The 23,453-nt window shown below is 38.6% G+C and overlaps 2 protein-coding genes across 9 annotated transcripts; both read right to left on the bottom strand.

Annotated features, from left to right (window-relative positions):
• Positions 1–253: 253 nt before the first annotated feature.
• On the bottom strand, positions 254–7,762 carry LOC110962942 (zinc finger protein 45-like). 4 transcript variants are annotated; one of them, XM_022211052.2, is made up of 6 exons: positions 7,541–7,762; positions 5,584–5,717; positions 3,484–4,433; positions 3,203–3,386; positions 2,969–3,100; positions 254–1,796 (listed from the first exon to the last, which is right to left on the bottom strand). In XM_022211052.2, exons 3-6 carry the CDS (start codon positions 3,766–3,768, stop codon positions 1,099–1,101), a joined length of 1,299 nt encoding a protein of 432 aa, XP_022066744.2. In that variant the 5' UTR covers positions 3,769–4,433; positions 5,584–5,717; positions 7,541–7,762; the 3' UTR covers positions 254–1,098. The 4 variants fall into 4 exon arrangements, with proteins under 4 accessions (XP_022066744.2, XP_022066747.2, XP_022066746.2 ...); XM_022211055.2 differs by having other exon boundaries at positions 2,969–3,097; XM_022211054.2 differs by lacking the exon at positions 7,541–7,762 and adding an exon at positions 7,192–7,474.
• Positions 7,763–10,135: 2,373 nt separating this feature from the next.
• Positions 10,136–23,128, bottom strand: LOC110962944 (zinc finger protein 260-like). Of its 5 annotated transcripts, none has more exons than XR_007940624.1 (16): positions 22,792–23,128; positions 21,746–21,796; positions 21,526–21,588; positions 21,317–21,382; positions 21,095–21,238; positions 20,892–21,022; positions 19,654–19,715; positions 18,815–19,079; positions 16,036–18,043; positions 14,405–14,455; positions 14,068–14,130; positions 13,854–13,919; positions 13,631–13,774; positions 13,239–13,549; positions 11,631–11,906; positions 10,136–11,394 (listed from the first exon to the last, which is right to left on the bottom strand). XR_007940624.1 is itself a non-coding variant. In XM_051945047.1 (8 exons), exons 1-8 carry the CDS (start codon positions 16,248–16,250, stop codon positions 11,375–11,377), a joined length of 1,146 nt encoding a protein of 381 aa, XP_051801007.1. In that variant the 5' UTR covers positions 16,251–16,356; the 3' UTR covers positions 10,136–11,374. The 5 variants fall into 5 exon arrangements, 3 of the variants coding, with proteins under 3 accessions (XP_051801007.1, XP_022066748.1, XP_022066749.1); XR_007940623.1 differs by having other exon boundaries at positions 10,136–10,934; XM_051945047.1 differs by lacking the exons at positions 18,815–19,079; positions 19,654–19,715; positions 20,892–21,022; ... (3 more) ...; positions 21,746–21,796; positions 22,792–23,128 and having other exon boundaries at positions 16,036–16,356.
• Positions 23,129–23,453: the final 325 nt, after the last annotated feature.

Raw genomic sequence — 23,453 nt, 5'->3', positions numbered from 1 at the left:
GTGCCAGGATAAGCCTGATCTAGGTAGGTCCCACCCTGCAACCCAAAGGATCCACAGAATTCACTGCCACAGGGCATCCCCAGAGGTCCTGTGTCCACGCCCCACTGGGTCAGAGAAGTTTTAGCAGCATTAAGGACACCAGCACAATATTAGGCAGGTGGTCATAATGTTCTGCTTGATCGGTGTATGCTTGTCAAGTTGTCCAGTTAATCTTTGACAGATTTCTAACTAAGTTCCTAAAACCTCGAGCAAATAAAGTCTTTAGTATGTTTATTGTTCAGTATAACATGTCCCATACAATCAGAGGCAGCACTGGAACACAGTTACCGTCCGCATGGCTTCATATTATAAACTTTTTATGTCATAGCCTCCAAGAGTGACTCTTTTATTCACAACAGTTACTTGGCCTTTCAGACTTGTAAAAATCAGGTGAACCTGATTCATGACTTGCTTCTTAAATAACTGCTGAACAAAACAGAGATCTAAACTTTTTCACCAGTAATGTGCAGTGGTTTGTATATCATGATTTCATATTTATTACTGGCTAAATTTCCCAAAGAATGAATTCCAGTGTCACTTGATTCTTAACCTGCTTCAATGGCCACTATAACATCCGATAAAAATAACACTTTTCTTCAATTCAATTTCCACATACACCATTAATTTGATGACAATTACTGCATGATAAAAGTGAAATCACAGACCTTAGATGAGTCATTTGTAGTACCCTAAATGTGAGTGTAATATTCCAATGCATCTAACAAAGAGTGGTAAATCAGAGTAACTATGTCCAAAACAGTTTCCAAGACTTTACAAAAGTTGTGTATGTATTTAACAATTGTTTGGTTGTTTGTTTGAAACTACAAGAAACTGTTCATTGCTGAATATCGCCTGGTGTGTGTCTGTTTATGAAATTAGTTTGCACTGTTCTGGTAGTTTAATACTTTAACATTACTACTTTTAGAGTGAATCATCGCATAAGTTTAACAGTGGTCTATTCACAGAGGTAGTCCCTTACTTTCTCCTCATTCAGTTCATTTTTTACTGCCTAAATTCTTGTAACAATACTACTGGTACATATATGATTACATAAATACATCAGTCATTTTTGTTTGTTATACACATATTAATTGGAGAGTTATCGTCACTCTGCGAGAAATCATCGTTCTTCACACTGACTACAGACTCCTCCTCAGTCTGAATCTGCTCATGCTTTCGTTTATGGAGCCTCAGGCTTTGAGAGCGGCTGAAGCCTCTCCCACAGATGTCGCAGCAGTACGGCCTCTCTCCTGTATGAAGTCTGAAATGGTTCTTGAGACTTGAGGCTCGTGTGAAACTCTTTTCACACTCGGGACAGTCGAACTTCTCTCCAAAGTGAATTTTTTCATGTTCTCTCAAGCGGCCAGACTGGTTGAAGCTCCTATCACAAACAGAGCAGTGGTAGGGCCTCTCTCCTGTGTGGGTGAGCCGATGTCTGTTCATGGCCCCTGAGTGTGCAAAGCTCTTGCCACAGTCTGGGCAAGAGAACGGTTTCTCTCCCGTGTGAACTTTATAGTGACCTTTGAGTTGACCTTTCTGGGTGAACTGTTTCCCACACAGAGTGCACTGGTATGGTTTCTCCCCCGAGTGAATTCGCATGTGGATCTGAAGAGCAGACATCTTGTGACAGTCTCTTCCACACAGCCCACAGCAGTAAGAGCTCTTTGTCACATTGTTGTTGCACTGTTCCTGCTCTGGTGATGCTGGAGGACTATCTTTTTCACTGTCTGCAATGTGATCAGGATCTTCTCCCGGCACTGCAGAAATATGGTAAGAGTTGAAAAATGTTATGTAGTAACACTGACAACAAAAACAATGATAGACCTTGGATACTGTGATAAAGACAGGCAGGTAAAACAAGTGATTGAAAGATCAACCATTTAAATGAACATTGTGCTGTTTAGGGTCTGACTTTATAAAACCTGTAAAATTTATTGAAAAAGTATCGATGGCATCGAATTCAAAATAAGCTTATACGTTTTTTAAAAAATGTACCCACTCCAAACGCTAACCTAGGAAACATAAGGAGATGCAGCCAGTTTCTTGCTCAGGGGCTTCCATGTGGAGGGAAATGTTTAACAAAACACCCTAAAAAAACACCCGTCCAGCTTAAAGGGGAACTTTGGATTTTTCAACCTGGGGTCTGTTTTCATATGTCTTTTCATACATGTGAGTGATGGAGAAATGAATTTTCGACATAGCTCCAGTATTTAGCCAGGCAGGCAGCTTAGCAGCTCAGCTAGCAGCTCAGCTAGCGAAAAGTATGGGGCAACTTGCCCCCCCCCGCGTCAAAGTCCACCCCAACGTGCTTTTTTCCCCCAACACTGACCGGCTCGGATAGTCTCAACGAGTGTCCCACAACATACTAGAGATGAGAAGTGAACAAAAACCTCCACATTACTTGGCGATCGCTATTGTTGTGGTCTGTATCCAAATCTCAGGATGCTAGAAAGCAAATCTCGTTCCAAAATCGCGAAATTTGGTAAAAAAAGCACGTTAGGGCGGACTTTGACGCGGGGGGGGGGGCAAGTCGCCCCATACTTTTCGCTAGCTGAGCTGCTAAGCTGCCTGCCTGGCTAAATACTGGAGCTATGTCGAAAATTCATTTCTCCATCACTCACATGTATGAAAAGACATATGAAAACAGACCCCAGGTTGAAAAAAACCGAAGTTCCCCTTTAATGTGAATATAATAGTAGTCTCAGTCAACCAGAAAAATGAAACAATAAAATTTTATTGTTCTAAGGAGAGGAGCAGAGTGGTCTTGAATCATGAAGAAACACATGTACCCAGTTCAGGAAATTTTAAAACCTTGTTCTGTTACACAATGAAAGCAGATCTCAGGTAGAGATCACAGCAGCAGCACATTCAACAGTATGTTGAATGTTATAATCAACATTAACATCTAATATCATATATTTTTTCTTACTGTTGATAGGTTCCTCTTCTTCCTCTTTTACAGTAATCCTAATTTCTGAGTTAGTTTCCTGATGTCGTGCTTCAGTTTCGTCTGGCATACTACAATCCTCTCCACCAGACACCAGGTCCGGAGTTTCTTCTGCTGGGGACAACACAACACATAAATGTCAACAATCACCATCCAAGGTATTCATGCTCTTTATAACGTATAAGTGGGGAAAACGCGAATTTCATGCTTATGTACCACACAAAGGCTCCTCCTCTTCCTCCTCTTTTACGATTACATTCATATGTGGACTGGAAGTAGTGTCCTCTGGCTGGGACACTGGTTCTCTGTGGTTATTTTCACACAAAGCAGCTTTGTCACAGTTAAAGCCGTCTGAGGGATGGGTCTCAGCTGCACGAGCCAAACTCTGGTTGTCAGACACCTATAAACAGAGTTTCATAAAAACAATTCAAGGTAACAATGCAAAAAACCCAAAAAACAACAGATTCTACTTTGGCTCTGCTGTGCGTTGTAACTACCTCAGAGTTGATGCTGTTGGCCAGATCTCGCTGGGATGGTTCACCAACTCCAGCTTGAACTAGGCCTGAGACAACATCTGTAATTGGTTCATTCTTGCTTTGAGTGCATGATCGCTTGTGGTTTCTGAGAGTTCCTGCCAGTGAGAAGTGCCTCCCACAGTCCGTGCATGTGTACGGCTTTTCTCCAGTGTGAATTCTGGTGTGCCTCCGAAGCTCTCCGGGAGCAACAAAAGACTTGTCACACTGTGTGCAGCTGTACGGTTTTTCTCCAGTGTGAGTTCGCATGTGTGTAGTCAGAGTCCACTGCTGTGCAAATGTTTCCCACAGTCAGAGCAGTGGTAAGGCGTAATGCCAGTATGGAGACGCTCATGTCTCACCAGTGTACCCGATAAGGCAAAACGTTTTTCACAGATGAGCACTGGAAAGGCCTCTCTCCAGTGTGAGTCCTCTGATGATCTCTCAGCTCGGCTGCAGAGTTACAGCTCTTGTCACAATCAGAACAAGGAAATTTCTTTCTCGTAAAGCCGGCAACAACCTCGGAATGCATCGCCTCCAAGTGCGTTTTCAGGTGCCAGTGACGAGAAAAGCTCTTCAGACAGATGGAGCAGTGGTACGGCCTCTCACCTGTGTGAGTCCGCCGGTGTAGCCGGAGCTCCCCCTGACTGGCAAATCTTTTCTCACAGAAAGTGCATGGGAAGGGCTTTTCTCCAGTATGGACCCGTTCATGGATCATGAGAAGCCCCTTTTCTGGAAATCTCTTCTCACACATGGAGCAGGGAAGGGCCTCTCTCCCGAGTGAGTACGTAAGTGGCGCTGAAGTTTAGAGGCATAAGGGAAGTCTTTCCCACATACTGAGCAGCTGTGAAGAGATGGTGGTTTTTCATTCTCACTTGGATCAAATGTCTTTGAGGGAGCCTCTGCGGGTATAATGCCAGGGATAGCATTCACTCCTGTGTGAACAAAGAGAAAAGAACATCAACTTAATTTGTAAAACCCAAAGGTTACGATAATACTTTCTAATCAGGGTACAGTCTGAGCGAGGGCTGAACAAGCAATCTAAAAACACATGAAATGACCTTAACTGGGAGAAACATTAAACACTAAAGTGATCATTCCTGAAATTTTTAAAATTACACACTCTGAATTTCCCTTCGGGGATAAATAAAGTGATTCTATTCTATTCTGTACAAAACAATCTGTATCTATAGGCATTTCTTCAACAAGCTATTTTTTCCATAGTTTATTCTGAATTTGTTTTCTTTTCATTCAAAATGGGCACTACAATGGCACTACATTATGCAGCCCATCTGGCTGAAGGTTTTAACTGCCATGTCACTGTTTTCAAACCCATGCCATCTCATTGTGTAACAGTCATCCTTTGATAATATTTCATACAGTAATGCTCCATCACAGTTTAATCTAGTTCATTTATTACACAGTGAATACTGAACACAGCCTGACTATGTGAAAAAATAACATTGCAAATGAAATTGCTATACTTGTCAGAAAAATGGCAAAAAGACATTTTCTCCAAACTGTTTAGCTCCTGTCTGTTCTCTCTAGTAAGCTGATTTCTTACTGTCATGTAAACAAGTAACCTGCTTATTATAATCATTGTTACAGAATAGAGATACAGAACTGGCCTGCTGTTCTTGTTTGTGAATCCAGTGACACAGGTTCAATTTAAATATTGTCAACAGACTAATTTTCCCAGGTCTAATGTTAACACAATTATATCTACTTTTGCCAAAGTTACTGACTGCGATTTCAAAATCATTACTGATGCAGGTTTAAGTTCAAATCACTAATAATATTTACAAGCAACCACATTCATATGTTATAAAGAAAAATAGAAACATATGTCTGCACATTGTTGAGATGCATCATGCAGCATTATACAGGAAGGTAGATGTCATTTGCATATACAGAACACACCTGAAGAAAAAATCTAAATGTCAATAGCTAAAAATAACAGTGTTCTCAAAGCTAGTATTTACCGCACGGTTGTCATATTTCGCTGCTTTTCAGTGTGCAGGGCTTTTACTTTTCCTGTCACTCCTGCCAATATTTGTTGTTACATTTCAGATATTTTTTACTCACTGAGATCTGAGAAATCCACTTCTTCACCATCAGAGTTGATCAGGCCGCCTATTTCTTGCTGATCTTCTTCGGCGAGGATCACAGCTGGCCCAAAGTCCTCTGGGTTTTCAGAGCCCATCTCTCAAATACACAATCTTGTAGAGGTGAAAAATTGAGTTGTCAGTAAACAGACATTCAAATGATTTATAGCAAATTACTTGAATATGCAATGCATAGCCAAGCATGGACCAAAGCCTGATATATATCACAGACAACTGAGCAACCACTGCTGTTGCTGACTTTTTCCAAATATAAGCAAAGAAGTCCTCCAGTTCTGCATTTATAAGGTCCACTAAAAAAATGACAACTGTGTTTGGGTCATACTACAAGAGGCAACCGCATGCATTTAACTGTTCGTTCAGTCACAGGCTCAATACTACATATTTGATCTAATGCTGTCCTTTAACCCTCGTGTTGTCCTGCGGGTCAAAATTGACCCGTTTTAAAGTTTGAAAATGTGGGAAGAAAATATATATTTTCACAGTGAAACCTCTGGTTTCCATATTTTCAACATTTTTGGGAGATCTTTGAACATTTATTGGTGGAAAAAGGAAATGTTAAAAATGTTTCTTTAAGAACATTCACAAAAGAAATCAACCAAAATCCAGCGAAATTCGCTGGATGAGTTTAATCACACTAGCTGAATCTGTCAGGCTTTCCCTGCTAATGTCTCTCTTAATGTTCTAGATTTCGATTCATTTCCTTAAGAAAAGCAGTAAAACTTTAATTACAAAATGGCAAATCACTACACTTATTACAAGCTTTCAATATAATGTCTCTAATCATTATGCGTGAATTTCAAAATTAGCATGTGGATATGCTAAATAATGATGTACAAGTCAATCATAGCCGAATTACAGATGGGCTGCAAACACAGGCACAGTGCTGTGTATTCAGATTACCCCACATATATTCTGAGTTGTTATTAGCATTAAAGGTTTATCAGAATTATTTCAAACCAGTGTGACAAACTGGTGGTAGACGATGACACACATAAATGTGCAGTCCCTAATGAGCCATCCAGCATATTTGATTAGTATGTTTTAACCCAGGTATGCTGTCTCTCGTGGTATTTCAAATAGGTAATTATCAATTTCCAGGGATTCACTCAGTGGCTGTGTTCTGTCTTTTTATTCCTCTCTGGTTCAGTCACATCCCAGTGCCTCCACCCTGAAGACATCCACGGTCCTGCTCAAGGACACTTCAGCAGGGCGGATGCTTTGTTGTGAGAGGAGGTGAAGCTTGCCGGGCCTTTAAAGCTCAACTTCAGTGTTACTTAAAACTGTGTCGTAATGAACTTAAGGAGCTATGTTACGCTGCAGCAAGAGTCCCGGTCGTTTACTGCGCTATTAAGCGGTTTGAAGGTGAAGCACTCCGGGAACCCTCTTGTCATGCGTCTGCAGAGTGGCCCGATTAGCTCAGTAGCATTAGCCTGGAGGGACTCATTCCGCTCCATCCATTCAAGTCTCACATTTAATTGTGATTTAACTTCGGCAGCGACCTAACCGACTAACCTGTTGGCGTGTATAGTATCATCACAGCATCCCACCACTTCAGGGGCAAACTCACCCTGCAGTACAGACAGCATTTGACCTCTGAGTGAGATGGCTCAGCGGAGAGGCGGCGGCGGTGACCAGCGCTCTGGTCAACGACCACCTCTACCTTTAAGACTGTTATTAGCCTGCTAGCCCCTGACATGGCGTTCACGAGCTATACTGATATTAGCAATTAGCAGACGACTACTCCCCCTAAGCAAGAGGCGATATTCAGCAACAACAAACAACAGTGCGGATAGATTCGCCAGACCAGCCACTGTTAAAAAGATAATTTTTCTGCAAAACTAAGCTCAGCTCTGAGTAACACTCGCTAACCGAGCTAGCTAACGCTTCACAACAGACAATAGAGATTTTTGACCAACCTCAGCATAGATTCTCCCTCAGGTATAAAGTAGTCGCTCGACAGAAGTTTATTGAAACGATTTGGCAATGTTTCTACTATATGTCCCTCAGGTTCATGCTCAGTATGTTCACTAAACGTGTCAAACGACTGTCAGCTAACTAATGACTTAAGTTAAATGCGCGTTTGGGTCTGATGACACCTTTTAGCTTTAGCTGCTAGCTTACAGCAGTGCCCAACCTCCGGCTGCCTTTTAAATCACAATAAAAGCTCCAATAACACAACTTACTGCAGTGCTGTTTTCTTTTCTTTTGGTCAACACGCATACAATGTCACGTAAAATCATCATATATATATATATATATATATATATATATATATATATATATATATATATATAGAGAGAGAGAGAGAGAGAGAGAGGCTACTCAGAAAACATTGAATCTAAATATAACAATAATGACAGAGAAATGGTAATAATATATGTGATTTAATTCAGCTATACTATAAGGCAATCATAAGATAGAACAATGTCTACATTGTTTTAAAATACTCTTATTTAGAATAAAAATATAACACATAGGCAAGAAGTAAGTTTAACTGCACAAATTTTAACAGAATACAAGTTTTTTCATGTAACACAAAATGTAAAAACGTGAAAAGGGGCAGGTAGGAATCATACAAGAATCAACGTCATTTTGATCATAATAAACTTGATATTTATGTATAACAACTTGATTGTCAGATTTTGTCGATATTTACCGGTGATTTAAATATCTGAAAACACATACATAAATGATTTTTATTTTATTTTAAAGGGAATCTTCATTCAAAGTCCCAGACTTACTCTCTCATGTAATACCAAAAACAAGTTGTTTTTTTGTTCAAACTAATAGATAATCTATATTTACTTAATTCGCAAAGACACTGATTAATAAAGTCATCTAAGTCTAATATGACTCCCATGTAAACGAAGAAAAAGGTGTATATGGTACCTAACAGAAGTAGTTAGCCAACTTGGAAGTTTTCTCTATGTATTGCTTGTCAACGCTGAATAACATCCATTTATTCATTATCTATACACCGTTTAATCCTCATTAGGGTCTCAGGGGGCTGGAGTCTATCCCAGCTGACGAAAACGGGTTGCCAGTCTATTGTAGGGCCATAGACTGAGACAAACAAGCACGCTACGTTGAATAACAGTCAAATAAATGTGCAAAAAAGCACTTTCAAAAGTGAAAGTAGGATTTTACTAAGTTATATCAAATAATTATGTTATTATGTGATAACATGATAATTCTCTGCGTTCACTGGACTCTGTCGAATCATTTAAAAAAGCCCTCAAAACTCATTTATTTATTCAAGCCTTTGGTTGACTGTTTTATGAGGACACTGATTGATCACTGAGTTGTACCTGTTTTTCTACTTGTGACTGTACATATTTAATTATTGATACTGTTCTTGTTTTTATTGTAAATGTAAAGTGCCTTGTGACCATGGTCTGAGAAAGGCGCTATACAAATAAAATTTACTTACTTACTAATTAATTGTCCAGTCAACTGATGCTAGAAGTCACACAATTACTCAAATCGAGATCACTAAAGTGCAGTACATTTGTCTCAAGTAACTGTAGAGTGAGACACCTGAATGAAAGGAATATGACATTTGGTTCTCAAAAATTGAGTGAACGTGCAAGAAAGAGAAAAGTGAATGAAGTTCGCCAGCAAGACAACAGCCCAAAGCACACAGCCAAAGCTACACAGAAATGGTTTAAAGCTAAAAAGGTGACTGTACTTGAGTGATTGACTCAGAAAGCAGAGCTTAATCCAATTGCAAATTTGTGGCTGAATTTGAAAAATGGTTGTTCACTGAGGACTCCCTTGCAATCTGATACTTTTAAGAATGGGTTAAACTGCAGTGTCCTGATGTTCAAGCCCAACTGAGACTTGTCCACACGCACCGTAATTGCAGCCAAAGGTGTACTTAGGAACTGTTACTTACAGGTGTAAGTAAATCCCATCATTTAAATTGCAATATAATAATTGCTTAAACAGTCACAAATAATGCTTAGTCACCTCTGCTTTTCCTGCTGTAGCCCGTCACATTTTCTATTAAAAAAAAGTTCCTTAATTATAAGAAGGCTGTTACCATGCAAAGTACCATGAGATCATAACATTTAACATGTTATTTCAGTGCCTTTGTGACTACTGCAGTATGTCAAACACGTATTGTACAAAAGGGATGTGAAATTAATGTTGTATGTTGATTGTGACTTTTAAAGAGTTGCATTAGAAAAAAAGTGTGATGATTATTTCTACTTAAATTATGCATGGACTTCCTAATAATGGTTTAAGTAACACTGACACATTGCTATCCAATACGTAAGAAACCTTATATTTGGCTATTAATATACAAAATCATAATCTGTAACAAAAACAAGCATAATCGTACATTTACAGTAATGCTGAATTTGTGTATCCAGGAAGAAGGTTTAGTTTTTTTTCTTTTGTAGGATACCAATTAATATTGTAATCAGTGCTTACTTTGGTAAGAGTTTCCAAGTTTAGGTAAATAGAAACAACATTCACAAACGCAAATATTGAATACAAAACACACAAACAATTAATATGATTTATTTGCTTAAATACTCTGGTCTAATATACATAACAGTGGAGCTGACTGTACACAACTTACTATATGTGATTAATGCTGCATTGTCCAATCACATCAGTATTTAGCAAGATATTTCACATAGAAATTGATGAGTACATTATAATAATGGCCTAGATGATGTCACTGATTGTTTACCACTAACAGCTGCTGTTTTGGTCTCCCCAGAGGCTTTGTTGACAGCTTGGGCTTTTTATCATGAGTCTTCAGGTGCTTCTGATAATTCTGAGAGTAAAAAAAACATTTCCCACATTTCTCACATGAATAGGGTTTCTCTCCAGTGTGAACTCGCAGGTGAACTTTGAGGGCATAAGCTCTGGAGTAACTTTTACCACAGATTGAGCACAGGTGAGGACGCTCTCCTGTGTGGGTCTTGAGGTGTTCCTTCAGGTTGACGGATTGTAAAAATGCCCTCCCACATTGATCACAGTGGAAGTTCTTTTCTCCGCTGTGGGTTAACTCGTGTTTTTTGAGCAAAACTGCTGTGACGCAACTCTTTCCACACTCTGAACAGATGTAAGGGGTTTCCCCTGAGTGGACGTGTTGATGGATTTTAAGATACGATTCATTTTTGAATGTTTTGTCACAGTCAGGACAAGCGTAAGGTTTCTTGTGACTCCCCCGGTGTTCCTCTAGCAGATGCTTCTCAGGGAAGTCCATTCCACACTCTCCACACAAATATACTGTTAAAGGAGATTCTTTAATCGGACTTTTCTCCTTAACTAATGTCCAGTTTGTTAGCTCTCCTGGTAGAAAAAAAGAGATTCATTGTCAGACGATTCTCTATTGTTACATGAGCACAAACTTTAAAAAAACAAACAAACCTCAAAATCAAGTCATACTAATCAAACTGCTGCAATCATGAATTTGCAAGGGGAAAGTAAAACCGTGGTCATTTTTTTGAAGAAGCTGTCATAGCTTATTTGCTGCTGGAGCTAAGCTGACTTTTTTGTAATCCTGAGAACAAAACGCCAGCCAAGGCACGAACAACGGTGTAGACTTAGACAGACTTTAACAATCCCCAGAGGCAAATTCTGTTGTTACAGCAGTTGGGTATTTTAACAACAAGGGGGCAGACAAACAACAACAAGATGACACAGAACATGAGATCAGGTACACAGAAAATAATAATAATAAAAAAAACTTGTAGAGGTACTTATCTGATTGGCACTAGCTGGTTAGCAAGTTAACACTTCCTCACTAATTCTGCAAATAGTTCACACATTCCCAAAGAATCAAACCTTTTTGCATAGTGACATCTATAAAATGTTTCCGTGAGTGAGCCCATGGCAGTTCTAAACACAACAGCACTTTTGAGCATAAAGAGACACCACTGGAAATCCAAGATCAGATCTTAATTTATCTTTCACTTATTAAGAGAAGATGTCACAAACATCTCACTGAAAAAGGCAAAGGTACATGAAGACAACAGGAACTCTTACCTCTGTGAGTTTTCATGTGTGTTTTGAGGTTTCCACTCTGAGTGAATCCTCGTCCACATATGAAGCATTTAAAAGGTCTTTTTCCTGAGTGAATCACAAGGTGCCGTTTTAGGGCTTGGTTGCAAGGGAACACTTTTCCACAGGTCGAACAGTTGTAGATCTTCTTTGGTCTTCGAAAACACTGGGATTGTTCTGGTTCCACAGATGCCTTTTCCTGAGGCTTATGATGGGAGCTGCTGGGTATGCTGGCAACTTCTGGACTTCTCAGTGTTTCACCTTGACAAAAAGACAAACAAAAAAAGAGTATAAGCTCGTGTTAATATGCCAAAGCATTTAATGAGAAAGGATCTGCTTTACTTGATGTATTATTTTTTTAGAGATTTTATTTTCTAGTTAAAATATTTCTACATGAAGGTAGACAGAAACAAGCTAATCTTTAAAATCATATAATGCATGATTTCAGATGTCTTTGATGGCTAACAGAAGATGAAACACTAAAGGAATTGTGTACACACAATAGAGAGACCACTTTACATGATGGACTAATTTGTGATTCCTTGTGATCCTGAGAGCTTTGTTGTCAGGTGCAAAAGCTCCCGGTAGAGTCCCAAGGCATACTGATCCCAGAGAAGGGTCAAGACTCAAAAAGATTTACAGAGTCAATTAAATCTGTAGAAAATGAGCTGCAGCACCTCAACCAGAGATGGGAAACCAGAGCACCTGTCTGGAGGCAAATTTAAAAGGGGAGCTCACTGGCAGTTGTCTGAAGGCTGGACATGGACACATGGAACTCAACCAGACAACATGAAGCTGCCACCCTGTGAGCTCTCACCTGCAAGGATAGGTGTTAGGGTCAGGTGCTTTGTAAGCTAGGCCATATGCAAAGGCAGGTACCTTGGCTCTGGACATTGTTAAGCTGTGTTGGCTCAAACTAAAACGTATTGCATTTATTGCTAAAATTTATTGCAGGGTGCTGGGAAGGAGATTCAATCTTACAGTCAGGTATCAGAACCATTACTGCAAGTCATCTGGTCCTTGTATAACCAAAATGAGAGCTGTGTTCATATTCTTGGCACAAAGTGCCTTGCTTCCAACATGTTTATCATATTTCTGGACGGGATCTCAAGGCACAATGAGGTTGAGGAGGACATCCATGTCTTTTTGACTTGATCTGCATTCCTCAGCTACTTTCATGAGCTACTAAGATCATGGGTACAAGTGCCCATAACAAGTTTCCTCTGCTGGGAGGCTGGACTCAGGTAATGGAGTAGAGTCACTGCTCCTTTGCGTTAAAAGAAGTCAGCTAAAGACCCTTGGGCAGATCCAGAACTTGCTGTACAGTTGACATACTTTATCTGGAGACGCCTTTAGATCCCAAAGGCGAAACAATAACATGTTGCTCTAGAGAAGTATGTCTGCCATGCTCTACAAAAACTGTTAGCACTGTGATAGGACTCTAGACAAATGGAAGTAAATGGATGGGCGGTTGCATAGATGTAGCCTAAGGACTACTGATAAAAAAAAAAAGCTTTAACTTTATCTGCTGCCGCAACTGTATGGTTGTGTGCCCTCTGTAAATAAAGAATAAAAAAGTAAAATGACACTTACCATTTGATTCTAACTCATCTGTAGGTACTGTGTTGGGATCCTGCTCCTGTGGTTCAGGTCTGTGTTCTTCATGGTAATTTGCCTCGGCACCCCTCTTTCTCGGATGTTTCAAACAGTCATGGTCAGTGATAGTCGCAAGTTCATCTGTGCTTTTATCCTCTGTCTGGACTTCAATCTTTTCTGTCACTGGCTGTTGCTCTTTCCACTCTTTGTCCACAGCATCATGCACAGTTTCATCTTTACTGACGGACTGAAGAGCACCCGGGCATATTTTGGGTTTAATAGCACCAGTAATGGTACCAGTTCCAGTTCTGTAGGAATAATAATAAACAAAAACAATTAAAAAAGAAACTAACTTAACTTATAAACAAAACTTTTGGTTGAGATCTTACCGAACACATGAAGGAGGAATGTAGTCTTCATCATCACTGTCATCATTGTAACCATCCTCCTCTGTTGTTTGCCCATCCTCTGAAGTTGAAATATCTCCTAAATCCTCAACTGGAGCCCATGTCTTGTCCTCTGTCCAGTCAATACTATGCAGAAGGCCAAAAATATGAGATAGTGACATTCAGCAATCAAAGCTGACATTATATTTGTGTGCATTTAACTTACACAGAGTTTTGGATGTGACTGAAGTCATCTTCACTGATGTCATCACGCATGTCTGGTGATGACGGACTAAAGACATAAAAAAAGGGATGGAAATGTAAATTTCTGAGACAAACATATTCCAGTTTTGTTTGGACAAAGGTAAACATGTAATCTATTCATATTCATCTGCACTGAGTGTAACAATCAATGACTAGGTCAATTTAAATTAACATACCTTGTATCTAAAACTTCAACTGCAATTTCATTCACCTCACTGAAACCCATTCCCTCATCATCTCTGCAGAAAAGCAATTTATAGAAGTCAAACTAAAATCCAGAGAAACTATTACTGGTTACAAATGTATCACACACTGATGGTAGTACACAAGAAGCAAATCATCAGCTCTATACACGACATACGGTACCAACATGCCTCAGATTTTCAGTTGTGTTTATCTTTATAGAGGAAATCACTGATCGAGCAAGAAGTCAGATTAATTCTGAATTACATGTCATAGCTGTTGAGCCACAGTCAATTTAGCATATAGCAATGGACACAAACATGTTCTTACCCACTGTGTTTGGTTGGTGTCAGTATTGTAGCCAAGAAGTCTGACTGATATCTGCAAGACATAAACACGCAGCAAGTAATTTGTCAGTCTGTTCTGAAATTGATTAAACTGATGTCATATCTTCAAAACATGTCAGCTGCATGTGCACAGAATTCAAAGTAACAACTAACACTAGCAAAGAATTACATAACAAGGAGAAAACATCTTCACACAACAAAGAGTTGCTTTAGCTGCCCTGTGCTTGTAAAATATTCACTGTGTTTCGTTTGCTTAATATACAGAACCATCTTTTTCATTTTGTTAAGTGGTTTACAGTTTTTCTCAGTCGCTTTGGTACATTTCTCGAATAATCCTCAACATTTGCAAAACAGTAAGTGCATTTCTCAAAACAGTTCGTAGAAATAGCAAAACACCTTTGGTTACTTGCAAATGCCAGTCTCTTGCTCAAAATCCTTATTTTGTCTCTCAAAAGTAAATATCTGAGTCAATGAACATGTCAGTGGCATTAGAATGACAAGTCCTTGTGTCTTTTTATATGGATAAGACAGTCAGATTGTTTAGTCATGCTGTCATTAAAGCAGTGTACTGTGGAGGGATGTTCTGATGTAAACTATGGCTAAAGCTTTGATGACAATGACTGTAAACTGTAAATTACACCTTAGCGCATGTGGGAGATTACATATTATGACAACTTGTTCAACTATTTTGCATGTAAGACTAAAGCGATAAACTAATGTCTAAATGTTGTGGGGGGTGAGACTATTCAGCAGAGACCTACTATAATGTATTTGATCAACATGACATAAGCAGTTGATAATGTAGGAAACAGCAGAGAATTGTACAGAATCATTCGCATGGATGTACCAAAACATTTGCAACTTGTTCAAAGAAATGCAAAACTGCTTTTTTGATGTGCACAAGTGACACAGTGATGTGAAGATTGAACAAGTAGCTTTGAGAATTTCAATTGTGAGCTGAGAAATGTACCAAAACGACTGAGAAAAATTGTAATAGAAACCTGGATTTCTTCTGAAGTTGCACGACTGACTTGAACAATAAGCTCTCTTTTTAGTGTACGTTTGTCATGTTTGGTCTTTCCAGTTTTGCTTTTTAAAATCCAGTGCTGTTTCATACAAAATATAAGGAGCTTAAATGAACTAGCCATTTCTCGGCTAAACAGAAAAACAGTCAATGGATTAATCGTTAATAGCAACCCTTGATCAAGGCCACAGCTGTGAAAGCTCCACGTTACTGTTGTGAAATGTAAACAGTGGTGACCACAGAGACACACACTATTATTATTACACTATCACCCAGCATACTCTCTTTGGAAACAATCAGTCGCTTACTGTAGTGCATAGGTGTATGCTAACACAAACTATAATGACTATGGCGCCCACTAATTTAAAAAAAAAAAAAACACTGCTTAAATTAAAAACCGTTTCGCCTTAACTGTAAGCTAACTTCAGTGTAGCCCTAGCATTGGGAACAAGCTAACGGTTAGCCCAACAGCTTCGTTACAGTAACATAGCATAGTGACAACGGAGTAATACCACAACCCTGGACATTTTACCTATCTAGGTACATGTTTCGCGAATCAAATCACCCAGATACCAAGCACAGATCATCACCTGTCCAGCAGGAATGAGGCGAAGTCCGCATCGGTTTTGAATCCTTTCAGGTCCCGTAGCTTCCTCCACCTCGGAAAAGCCCCTCCGATGTTTATTCTGGTTCTGGCTCGGTCAGACTCCTTCTTTATAGCTGGCTTTTCACAGATGCCCTTATGTTTACGTCTCTTTGCCGTGTAGGCTGCTGTCAGCAGAGAAGGCACAGACAGTTTGTTCATTGTGGTGGTTTCTTGTCATCGTGTTTACAAACTTTCCCTGAAGCTGCGCGCTGAAGATTTTGAGCCTGACTGAGCGAGAACCTGCAGGAGATGGTACGGGAAGTCAAAGGGGATAAAATGATAATTTTCAAAAGCGTTTATTAAAAAACAAACGCAACCTTCAAATGATAATGATCCTATCCCTGTGGTTTTCCTAGCTACTAAATTTGAAGCGTTTGCTAGTTTAATTTACAACATATTTATCAGCTCTTCATATAATTTCACATCTAATATCACAGATGATGGATTTTTGGTCCTAACAAACCTCTGGCCAACAGTTGCATTTAAAGCAATTAACATGGCTAATTTTGCAGGCAATGTGGCATTTCAGATAGTTTTGTTCCGTATGAAACAAAGAGAACAATATTTTTTCTTGGAACAAAATCTTTTAGTGCCAAATGTCAAGTTCAGAAATTAAATTTTTGGTAACTGATGAATACATTTTAAATGCTGAAGCCTCCATTAAAAGTCAGAACTTTTAAATAAACATTATTACTCACATTATGTGTCTTTCCTTATTAAGCACATAATAATTTGTCGGTTTTAGAGGGATCAGCGTATGTGTGTGTGGGTTTAAGACATTTAAACTTCATGCAATCGTTATCCTTCAGGTTTTTTTTTTTAACACACTTAAGTAACACTGACATTGTCATGACAATCCAACACTTAATTACTAATATTTTCTTCCTTGTATCTGCAGCTGTAATCGTACAGTGTTATGTAATAATATACAAAAATTGAAGGCTCTATATCACATAATTAGAAGCAGCAACTAGGTTACAGCAGGGTTTTGTTGATGCTTTGCTGTTTTGCCGAGAATGCACTTATAACTGTCCCTCTGTAAGACACTCATTTATACTGTAATCTGTAAATTAATGCTGGTCAAAGGTAAAGTTTACGTGAAGCATCGATACAAAACACACAATTATTATGATTTATTCATTCAAATACTCTAGCCTAAAATACATAACAGTGGAGCTGACTGTACACAACATATCACATGTGATGAACATCCTATTGCTTGTTCCATCTCTTGAGTCATTTAAGAGTTATTTTATTTCACATAATCAATGCATAAAACAAAATAAATTTACTTTACATCTTTTCAGACTGCTTTAAAACTTCTAGATGACATTACTGATAATTTACCACTATCTGCTGCTGTTTTGGTCTCCCTGTAGACTTTAGTGGAGGCTTGAGCTTCAAATGAGTCTTCAAATGCACATGATAATTCTGAGAGTAAAAAAAACACTTCCCACATTTCTCACAAGAGTACGGTTTCTCTCCAGTGTGAACTCGCAGGTGAACTTTCAGCGTGTGTGCTCTAGAATAACTTTTACCACAGATTGAGCACAGATGAGGACGCTCTCCTGTGTGGGTCTTGAGGTGCATTTTCAGGTGAGAGGATTGAGAAAACGCTCTCCAGCACCGACCACAGTGGAAGTTCTTTTCTCCGGTGTGCGTTAGTTCGTGTTTTTTGAGCAAAACTGCTGTAACACAACTTTTTCCACACTCTGAACAGATGTAAGGGGTTTCTCCTGAGTGGACACGTTGATGAATTTTAAAATAAGATTCGTTTTTGAATGACTTGTCACAGTCAGGACATGCGTAAGGTTTCTTGTGACTCCCCCGGTGTTCCTCTAGCAGATGCTTCTCAGGGAAGTCCATTCCACACTCTCCACACAAATGAACTGTTACAGGAGATTCTTTAGCTGGACTTTTCTCTTTAACTAATGTCCAGTTTGTTAGCTCTCCTGTGAGGAAAAACAAAAATATTTATGGATGGACAGTTGTCTGCTGTTGGGGCTCTATAGCACAAGCAATTACAACAAACGTTTAAAAAAAATATCCGTTTAAAATCCAGTCATTCCAATCGAAACACTGCAAACATAGATTTGCAAGAGGAAACTAAAACCATGGTAATTTTTCAACAAAGCTGTCAAAGCTTACTAGCTGCTGGTATTTAACCTGCTTCACAAAAGACATGGTTGCTGACAATTGTACAGTACATGCAAATAACAAATGTACATGATTAAGTGCTATTCGATTAATTGCAGTTAGTAATTACAATAATTTCAGATATATTATACCCGTTAACTGTGGCTGTCCTGTTGATAAACTTGGTTTGGTCAATTTGTAAAAAGTGTCTGCCGGCTGTCCAATCTAGCTACCTGAGGCTCATGCTAACACTACACTAGGATTTTCAATCACTAACTCACACCTAGGAACCGACTGGACTGTGAAAGTTGCTGTAACAGTATTTGTTGTTTGTATTTGATGTGGACAAAATCTGCTCATGAAATTTGCATCAGTTGTGCAATCCATGCAACCACTGAGACCTTTATCTCCTTTCAGAAATTCTAATTTTGAACAAAATGAGAACAAAATGCCAAATGAAGAACACACAGCACTGTCCAGAGAAACTGACCTGCACTTCAGACCATATGAATTCAGTAGTTGAAATATAATGCCAAATATATACAATTTAAAGAAATAAACATTTTTAAAAACCGAGGAGCTCTTACCTCTGTGAACTTTCATGTGTGTTTTAAGATTTCCACTCTGGGTGAATCCTCTTCCACATATAAAGCATTTGAAAGGTCTTTTTCCTGAGTGAATCACGAGGTGTCGTTTCAGGGCTTGGTTACGAGGGAACACTTTTCCACATGTCGGACATTTGTAGGTCTTGTGTGGCCTGTGAAACCCCTGAGAGTGTTTTGGCTCCTCAGACAGTAAAGTGTTGTGTTGTGTTTCAGGGCTGTGTTCTTCATGGTGTCTCCTGTTCAGGCGCTGAAGAGACAACAGGTTTTAAATTCTCAGCATGTGTCTAGGTATACGATTAACCACCATAATGATACTTCCTCAAAAATGACCTGTTTTAACAAATGTGAAGGCAGTTTTCATCTTTCTTAAACAAAACAACAATTGAAGTCTGATGTTACTGCATTAGTGATTATACTATTTATAGACCATTAGGCTAATCCTCAAAAATCTCCAACAAATAAAAATGACAGCAGCAGTCATTTAATGTTACATTTTCATTAATTCCTTGCTCTTGAATATGAAAATGCACGGGGAAATTTAGCTTATTCCAGTTATTATCAATTTCTAGTAATTTTTTAATATGGTTTTTGACATAACCGTACAGAAGACACTGATGAGACTAAGAATGATGTTTATGCATCTCTGACTGCTATGTCCCCGGGAAAGCACTGAAACCACAGGCCTAGTGACACTCTTCTGCTCTTCAGTTAGATGCATGTGGGTTTTGGCCGAGTACATTAGATACTAAAGCACCAATCAATGTAAAATGTATGAACATGTGGCAAGTGAATTTCAACACGTACAGGACACAGGCTCTCACCTGGTGGTGGTTCTCAGATGGATTATCTTCCTGGTTCCCAAGCTGATTGTGAGGCATGCTTTCTGTATAAACAAATCAGAATCAGCAAAATATTACAGCCACTACCACAGTTAGACCAAAAATAGTTATTACTTCAGTGATTAGATAGATAGATAGATAGATAGATAGTAAATAAAAAATGATGAAATAAAATTCAAAGACGCACGAAATAAAAACACGAAATAAAAAACGCGAAGGGGAGCCATGCACCACTGAGACTGATGATTTTTGATCCTCCTCGCCTACTGTAGCAAAACACTCGCTTCAAAACGGAGGAAGACGAGGTTGAGGAATTAGCTGATGCTACTTCGTCAAATAAATCGATTGTGGCTTCCTATGTAAACGACGAGAGAACGGTGAGAAGATTGCGGATAAAACAAAAACCGTGTGCAAAACATGCCGCTACAGTTCGCCGTATACTACGGCGAGTACAATTAGTTCACAGTTCAGACATTTATAGGTCTAGACTGCAGCTCCGAGGACTGCTATTTGTTTTCCTTTTCATTCAAGAATGTAGTTATCCTGATTATTACAACAACAAAGCACTTTTTTTTTTAGATTTTATGTTTGCATTTGCACTGTAGTTTAAATAAGGGGGGAAAAAAATCTATTTTGTTTTTTTCAAAGAGCATTTATTTTGTACTGATGCAGCATTATTTTTTGTATGTCTGCATAAGGAAGAACATAAAGAAAATAAGATTTTTTCATAACTTCCTACTGTTGGGGATTTTCTTTCATCTTTATTTCATATCGTGAGTATTTCGCATCGTGAGCCCTGTTTCGTATCGTTTCATGAGTTGATCATTTCGTTACACCCCTAATAGATAGATAGATAGATAGATTAATAGATAGATAGATAGATTAATAGATAGATAGATAAATAGATAGATAGATAGATAGATAGATAGATAGATAGATAGATAGATAGATAGATAGATAGATAGATAGATAGATAGATATTTTATTAATCCCAAGGGAAATTCAAGATTAAATGACTTTTGAAACATTTCATCAAATGAGATTTGCCATTACTGCTAACAGAAAACTTTCAGAAATTGTCTGAAGTACACAGTAAAATACCAGCTCAACCCTTAATTACATTGTACTATGTTGGATTATTTTGACTATAGCTCCGTGAGCGGTTTCAAACAGTCATGGTAAATAAAGTTGCAAGATTATTGACATAATCATTCACTCACTCTGGACTTCTGGAGTATTCCTTGTCTCTGGTATTTGCTCTTTCAGCTCTGCATCTACAGCGTCACACACAGTTTCATTCTTGCCGATGGACTGAATAACATCTATTTTAGTTTTAACAGCACCACCAGCTCTGTAGGAATAAAGAAAGATATTAGAAAAGAAACTGACTTTCACGGAACAGAACGTTTGGTTGAGAACTTGCCGAACACATGAAGGGGGGATGTAATCTTCATCATCGCTGTCATCATTGTAACCATCCTCCTCTGTTGTTTCCTCTTCCTCTGAGGTTGAAATATCTTCTAATTCCTCTACTGGAGCCCATGTCTCGTCCTCTGCCCACTCAATTCTATGTAGAAGGTCAAATATATTAGACAGTGATACTCAACATATCAAAGCTCACACAAAACGTCAGTATATAACTTACTCTGGGTGTTGAATATGATTGACGTCATCTTTACCGGTGTCATCATGCACGTCCAGCAATGACGGACTAAAAACATAAAGTGTAGAAATGTAAATTTCTTAAAATAACATATTCCAGTTTTGTTTGGAAAAAAGTAAACCTACAAGCAAATTATATCCATCTGAACTAAGTGTCATTGTCCACAAACATTTCTATTAAAAACGACATACCTTCTATCCAAAACCTCGACAGCAATGCCGTGCATTTCACTTAAACCCGTACGCTCATCATCTCTGCAGAAAAGGAATTTATGGAGGTCAAACTAAAATCCAGAAAGGTTATTCTTGATTACAAATTGACATAATAATAAACTGCATATGTTATCAATATGCTTCAGTCTTTGGTTGTGGTTGAACTGCTAAGGCTGTTCAACCACAAACATTTTCTTACCTCTTAGGTTTGTCTGGTGTCAGTGCTGCAGCCAAAGAACTTGCCTGGTATCTGCAAAAACAAACAAACCTCCAGTACAAAATTTGTCAATCTATCTATCTATATATACACTACAGGCTTGCACAGACTTGGAGAACCTGCAGCTGAGATAAATTAAATTAAAGCACAGTGATTTTATCTGAATATTTTGCCATTTTAAACTGGGAAAGCTACAAATTAGTGATGTGAAATATCAATATTGTTGGCCACTATGACATACATTAAGCCAGTGGAAATGCATATTTTAGTCATTTAAAATAATCTACAGCAATTTTCTATTTAGAATAAGTACTATACACTTGTTTCAGTGTTTAGGCTTTTAATAATAGTGCAAACTGTTCAATAAAACATCGACGATGAGGACACAATTAAATATAAGGACAAGAATACTATCCTCCAACTGGCAGTGACAGATTTACATTTAAGGGTAAAGGTAGGGTTAATTCTCCAGCTTTGGCACCTCTTTAAAGCTAATTTATAGCTCTACACCGATCCTTTGCTGTTGTGAGCATTTAAATCATGTATGCTGTCATGTCTACATCTGTCTGTAATTACAACATTAAAAATCTGACTGCCTGACAGGTGTCTGAACTACTGTATTTCATTATTTATATAGGGTAAACTCACCAAACATTTTGAGGGTTTTGTTTATTTGTTTTCAGATTTGACCGATGACTTGTTTCAGGCAGTTTTTGTGTCAGAAATGCAGTTCTGTCTGTCTTCACATTTATTCAGATAGGAGTCTGGTTCTGTTGGTCCGAATGGGTCGTTACAAAGATGGCTGCCGACTGATGAGACTTGCCTACAAGGACTTTGGCTTCACATATTAGGATATTTTCAACGTTTTTCCAATAGAACAACGAAAACCACCAGTCTTAGCATTTAAACAAGCTAACGTTAGCCCTACTGCACAGCATATGAGCTACCGGTTGTTATGGTAACCGTCGACATCTTAGCTATGTAATGACACTTTCATAAATCTAACATCACCATCCAGAGGTCGTCACCTGTCCAGCAGGAATGTCGCTATCTCGGCATCGGTTTTGAATCCTTTCAGGTCCCGTAGCTTCCTCCACCTCCGAAAAGCCCCTCCGATGTTTATCCTAGTCCGGGTTCCGTCCGGTTCTTTTGTCTTAGCTCGGTTTTCTGAGACGGTCTCCTGCTGTTCACTTGTCTCCGCCGTGTAGGCTGCTGTCAGCAGAGGAGGAACAGGCAGTTTGTTCATTGTGGTGGTTTCTTGTCATCGTGTTCAAACTTTCCCTGAATCTGCGCGCTGAAGATTTTGAGCCTGACTGAGCGAGAACCTGCAGGAGACGGTACGGGAAGTCAGAGGGGACAAAACTCTGCTTTTTCTCAAACTCATTACCTAATGTAAGTTACTTAACCCTCCTGCCGTCTTCATTTAGGGGCACCAAAAATATAGTTCAGTTGTCTGAAAAAATATTCTAAAATTCAGCAAAAAAAAAAAAAAAAACCCAAATCAATAAATGTATGAAAATTTGCAAAAACCGTCAGGAAGAAAATTCCAATAATTCCTTAAAAGTTTCCCTTTAAAGTTTTATTTTTATTTTTTTTTAAATGGTGAAAATTCTTCTAAATATTTTCAAAAAACAAGTAAAAATCTAGCCAAAAATCATAAAAATATGTAAAACGATTACATATATATCAG

This window comes from Acanthochromis polyacanthus, chromosome 3 (genome assembly GCF_021347895.1).
Source record: "Acanthochromis polyacanthus isolate Apoly-LR-REF ecotype Palm Island chromosome 3, KAUST_Apoly_ChrSc, whole genome shotgun sequence".
NCBI lineage: Eukaryota > Metazoa > Chordata > Actinopteri > Pomacentridae > Acanthochromis > Acanthochromis polyacanthus.
This window is presented reverse-complemented; position numbering and strand designations above follow the sequence as displayed.

Bases quoted from the DNA above. Each gene is read 5' to 3' on its own strand.
- LOC110962944 (XM_022211056.2), bottom strand. From the start codon at position 16,250: ATGAACAAACTGTCTGTGCCTTCTCTGCTGACAGCAGCCTACACGGCA. The intron at 13,775-13,853 runs GTAAGTTAAATG...CCTTCTGCATAG, and splicing joins AGTCACATCCAAAACTCTGT to TATTGACTGGACAGAGGACA. The intron at 11,907-13,238 runs GTAAGTGTCATT...CTTTTTGTCAAG, and splicing joins AGATGAGTTAGAATCAAATG to GTGAAACACTGAGAAGTCCA.
- LOC110962942 (XM_022211052.2), bottom strand. From the start codon at position 3,768: ATGCGAACTCACACTGGAGAAAAACCGTACAGCTGCACACAGTGTGAC. The intron at 3,387-3,483 runs GTAGTTACAACG...CTCTGTTTATAG, and splicing joins CCAACAGCATCAACTCTGAG to GTGTCTGACAACCAGAGTTT. The intron at 3,101-3,202 runs GTACATAAGCAT...TGTTGTCCCCAG, and splicing joins AGAGGAGGAGCCTTTGTGTG to CAGAAGAAACTCCGGACCTG.